At 53.9% G+C, this 4,894-nt stretch overlaps 1 protein-coding gene across 1 annotated transcript; it reads right to left on the minus strand.

The window, feature by feature from the left end:
* Positions 1 to 1,539: 1,539 nt before the first annotated feature.
* On the minus strand, positions 1,540 to 4,768 carry GLOTRDRAFT_134225 (uncharacterized protein; the record flags this gene model as incomplete). The annotated part of the gene is made up of 2 exons (XM_007873217.1): positions 1,540 to 1,898; positions 1,954 to 4,768. 2 exons carry the CDS (start codon positions 4,766 to 4,768, stop codon positions 1,540 to 1,542), a joined length of 3,174 nt encoding a protein of 1,057 aa, XP_007871408.1.
* Between the last annotated feature and the right edge of the window lie 126 nt (positions 4,769 to 4,894).

Consider the following 4,894-nt stretch of genomic DNA (forward strand, 5'->3'; position numbering starts at 1 on the left):
CATTCAAGATGATATCCATGCCCTTCGGTAAGTTGGCGTTGGCATTGTTAACTGCCATGAAATATCTCAGCATAATGTAACAGTTATGGTGAGATGTTTCAGCTTCACATTATACACCATATGGTGTAGGCAGTCTCCTCTGTACTGTATGGATTATCAGCATACTGTAAATCCTGAGTTGGTGCATATTCACAGAATCTTGTACTTATGCATGTCACGTAAGGTCAGACCTGCCTACGCCATGGTCTGTGACCCTACGTGAGAATATAAGTGAAATGTACCAGTTCAGGTAGGCCGAAGGGCAGGTGATGGGTTAAGCTATGTGTGGGTACATGTTATGGGCTGCATTCGGTGCTACCATGAACAGGCGGGATCTCCAGAAGGGATTGTCGGGGGCTCTTTTCAAACCTGAAACTCGTGTGGGTACCCGTACCCAACCCATCAACATGAGTTTTGTTGAAATATTCATAGCAAACAGAAGAGCTTGCCCCGAGCGGTCGGTTGCCCAAAGGGCAATCGCGTATGGTACGTCGAGTAGATACAACAAATATATAATATTTTCTTATAATCTTATAAGTCAGGCCCGGTCCCACCTGACCACGCGCCACACAGCCGAGCTTGCAAGCTCGAACCCGAAATCCGGAACCTAACTGGTTTGTGCGATACGGGAACACACAGCGCCACTCACGGCTCTATCAGTTCAGTGCCGTATTGGGCGGCTGAGATTCGGCTTGCCACACCACGTTCAGTGAAACATGCACATAGACACACCACTCAGAACTGGAGCACAACTTCAGGTATATATAGAATGTCAGGTATGTCTAGGAGGTACTACTACAGTATGATCAATATCAGAGAAGTACAGATACGAGACGTGGCAATTGACACATGCTGTAACCCCCCACATACTGCACGACTGACAAGGCATGACATAAGTATAAGGCCAAACATTATCATAGGTAGAAGTCCAATCTCATTCGCACCACGCGAGCATGTGCTGGCAATCGCAACTGCATTACTCCATCCGCTCCGCATCCCATCGCAACAAAGCCCAGATCACCACCTCGAGCGCATTGCAGAACCGACCGACGCCCGTGCTCACCACCGCTCAAGGTCCCAGGACAGCTTCAGAATGGTCCTGAGGTATTCCAAACTCGAAATGAACAGCTATCCGCCAGTTCTGAGTCGGAGAGAATATACCAAAAGCGAGAGGGCACAAAGTCGGGGAAAGGGCAGGGAGACGACAAGCCGGTGGTTGACTCAAAACTACGGTGATCAGGGCTGCGGTGTGCGTTAGACTGAGGGAGCCAACAATCATGGCAGTAATCACATTTGCGAAGCCTGTTCTTGAGCCGATGGCCCAACGCAAAAGGATGAGGCATTAGGGACAATACTAGATTAGACGGGCGGGACAGTTCTATACAGGTGCCAAGGAATTATACTGTATTTAGATAGTCATGCGAATAGTGGGGACGAAGGGCTGAGAATATCAGCCGTGTCTGAGACGAGAATAGTAACATGACTTACAAAATATTAATATTACTGCCGCTGACTGAGCAACTGGCACACGCAGTCTCTCGCAGCGCGCTGGAAGGCGGCCTCAAACTCGCGACTCTCCTTGCGATTGCCAAGTAGGGTCTTCCACGACTTCAACGTGAGTATGGGAAACGGATATTTAAATTCCCCGACAACGGCCTGTCCTGAGTGGCTGTCGCGCTGATGGACCATGTACCGCCCTTCTTCGAAACGGCAATTGGCTAGAGTCTCGAGGACGGCCACACGCTCCCGGTACCACTCCTCGTTGCGGTGAGACCAGTAACCGACATAGACGCCACTGTTGAGCCAGTGCTTGATCGAAGGGAACCAGGCCATGTGGCGCTCCTCTGCAGGCTGAGAATCTGCAATGGGGATGAAGTAAGCAGAAGGTGCGGGGGGAAACTACGAAGGACTTACCCTTGATGAGGTAAACGCCCGACAGGGCGTCCATGTCTGGGAGAGAAAGGCCATCGTCGAAGTATAGGTACCTTTGATCCCGCAATTCCAGGCCATAGGATCCATCGTGTCCGAGAGGTCCCGCGACCACTAAGGAGATATCCAAATGGCCGCGCGAGTCCAAGGCCATTCGCCAAGGTAGTCCTCCGCTGAGAAAAGCAGCCCGCAGAACGACGTGATCGGCAAAGACACGATCGCGCGCGCGCACATAGGCCACAAAGTCGCAATAATCAGGGGAATACCCCTCCTCGCGAACTCCCAGACCCAAGGTTTCGGAACGAGGGGGTAGTGGGCGAGGGCTATAGTCCGACTTGATTTCACGCCGGCCCAAGGTTTGAAAGGCGATGCCCCGCTGCAGAAGGCAGGCCGCGAGATCGCGCGAGGAAGAGCACGAAGGAAACCCGCGAAGGCACTGGACAGCGGTCAAAGCGTCCTTGACCGCTATGACCCATTGGCTCGTTCCAGGCCCCTTGTCCAAGAGCAAATACCAACGCATGGGAACACGCTTGGGATCCCGAGCGTCCCACACATCCAACGAGCCTATGCGGAAATGGTGACCAAACGGAGTGAGATCACGCGAAAAGAGATCCGACTCCAGAAACGTGCGAGGGGGAGGGCGAGACGCTGCGGAGCGCCCAGGAGAATTCCTGTCGTATGGGGCATGTGACGAGCGCGATGATGTTGCCCTCAACAACGCCCTGTCGGAAGAGGGGCGGTGACTCAGAGAAGTGGGCGGGTGAGATGCGGACGAGCGATGACGCGTAGCGGCAATACCAGATGACTGGCCTTGCTTAGGAGTATGGGGGGACAGGGCTTTGCGAGGAGCGAAACACGACAGAAATTCGACCAATGGTGATGGAGGCATCCACTCGGGGCCTTGAGTGAGACCTAAAGACAGACAGTTGGCCACGTAGAAGCCGGCTTTGGGTTCAGAGCAAGGCGGACCGGCGAGGAGGTGGCTTGCAATGCCATACCTAGACCGCAGTATGGTAGAGAGCGGCTCTACGGTGAATGTCTCTGCTTGGAGCGAAAGGCCGGGGAAAGTCTTCGCAACCAGCGAATTGAAATCGGGCTGGGACGGGGGCGCTGCTTGCGCAACATTGGGGGCAGGCGGGGGATAATAATCGCCGTCATCATCCTCGTCACCCGAGTCTGACCTGAAAATCTCATCGTAGATTTCTGCGGTCGTCTGGGGAGGCGGGCATACTGCCTCGCACGCATACCATGCATACTCGAAGGGATCAAATAATAGACATTGTGGCCGACGAACAACGGATAGCCAACGATCGGGAGCATCCCTTGCACTGTAAAACTTTTTGATCCATCCGTCCCGTCCCTTGACCAGCTCAAAGTACCGGGCTTTGACGGGCCCGTAATCGCCTTTCTTGAGCATCTCCATAGCATTGTGATGCTTTGCGATCAGGCTACGGTCAGTGGTTTTCTGGAGGTGCTCCTGTACTGATCGTTCCTTCCTCTTGAACCACTCCACCGCATCGCCGGCAATCTTCTTATCGAGCGGACTGGCAAGTTCTTCGTATTCAGCCTCATCCTCCGGCTCGTTCGTAGGGGCGGCACTTGCGTCTGCCTGAGGGGGTGCTGACTCAGAGGAGGCTGCCTCATCAGGGGCGGATGGCCCTGAGTGCAGCAGCGACTGCCGATGCTCCCACAACAACGTGCCCCCACGCTGAATGGCGAGTTCGATGCACTTCAACGTTGGACAGTACGGCATATATGCGGGGGAGAGTTGAAGATCGGTCATGGTCCGAGCAGGGTCTTCCGACGGAGGAATCGCAATCCACAAGGGTACCTTCTCGACGGCGGTTTTGATAAAGTTGGGCCACTGGCAAGTCAGCGGATCAACGATGACGCCAGCCCTAGGTACGCTGGCGAGGTACCAGTCTTGCTCCCTGAGGATACCGAGCCAAGAAGCGGGCAGATCAGCATGTTCAAGGAGAAGCTTCCCCTCGCGCCGTTTCATGAGTTCGCCCCGTATGTTGTAGGCCCAGCAAAGCATGCCTATGAGAGGGAGGAAGGCCAATCGAGACAGAGAAACCCGACGCTGGAGGGTAGATAGTGTACCATATCCATTGTGATAACCATATCGGGTGGGGACGATATAAGTACCGGAGAGGGGAGTGAGAGGCAACGTAAAACCTTCCATGAATTTCAATGCTGAATAGAAAAGACATTCTTCCAGTTGTTGCCAGTGCTGGACAATATCGCCCTTCAAGAAGTACTTCCCGTTGCGGCACTCGTAGGGCAAGTTGTGGGGCAAGGAGAGAACCCTGTACATAGGCACCGACGTCTCGAGTCGAGTCGGTGTCCAGGCGGCCCAAGGAAAGGAGTTATTAGACCATTGTACCGACATGAACCATTGCACGGTAGGAATGTTTTCGTCTGATAGACGGCGGGGTATAGGAGGCAGATAGGTGGAGGAAGGCGAGGTGAAGACTTGGCCGGACTCTGTGACAAATATGTTGTGGGGCCTGGGCTCGTAAGTGAAAAAAAGGTGGGGGTAGAGACTCCTCAAGGAGGATGCGTAGACTCGGCGGAGCGATTGGTCATCGCGGCCGAACGCGTCCTGAAATCTGAGGATGGTGTCTTCACCGACGTAAGGCATGGGCTGCGGGATGGCATGAGTCTGTCGCCCATATAGCTTGAGAAGAGGAGACTCACCGCAATCGAAGACGAAGCTAGGGAAGGGGAATAAAGGACCGCACAGAGCGAACGGGAGGGCGAGCTGAGGGGAAGGGTGTGAGTTCGTAGCAAAAAGCATGGAGATAACACGACGTACTCGGCGCGAGAAAAGACTAAGTGAGGATGAGGAAAGATCAGCCCGCCAAAAGAACGAAGACGGGAGGGCGAGCTGGCAAAGGGGGGACTCAGTGAGGAAGGCATATTT

This window comes from Gloeophyllum trabeum (genome assembly GCF_000344685.1).
Source record: "Gloeophyllum trabeum ATCC 11539 unplaced genomic scaffold GLOTRscaffold_00053, whole genome shotgun sequence".
Taxonomy (NCBI): domain Eukaryota; kingdom Fungi; phylum Basidiomycota; class Agaricomycetes; order Gloeophyllales; family Gloeophyllaceae; genus Gloeophyllum; species Gloeophyllum trabeum.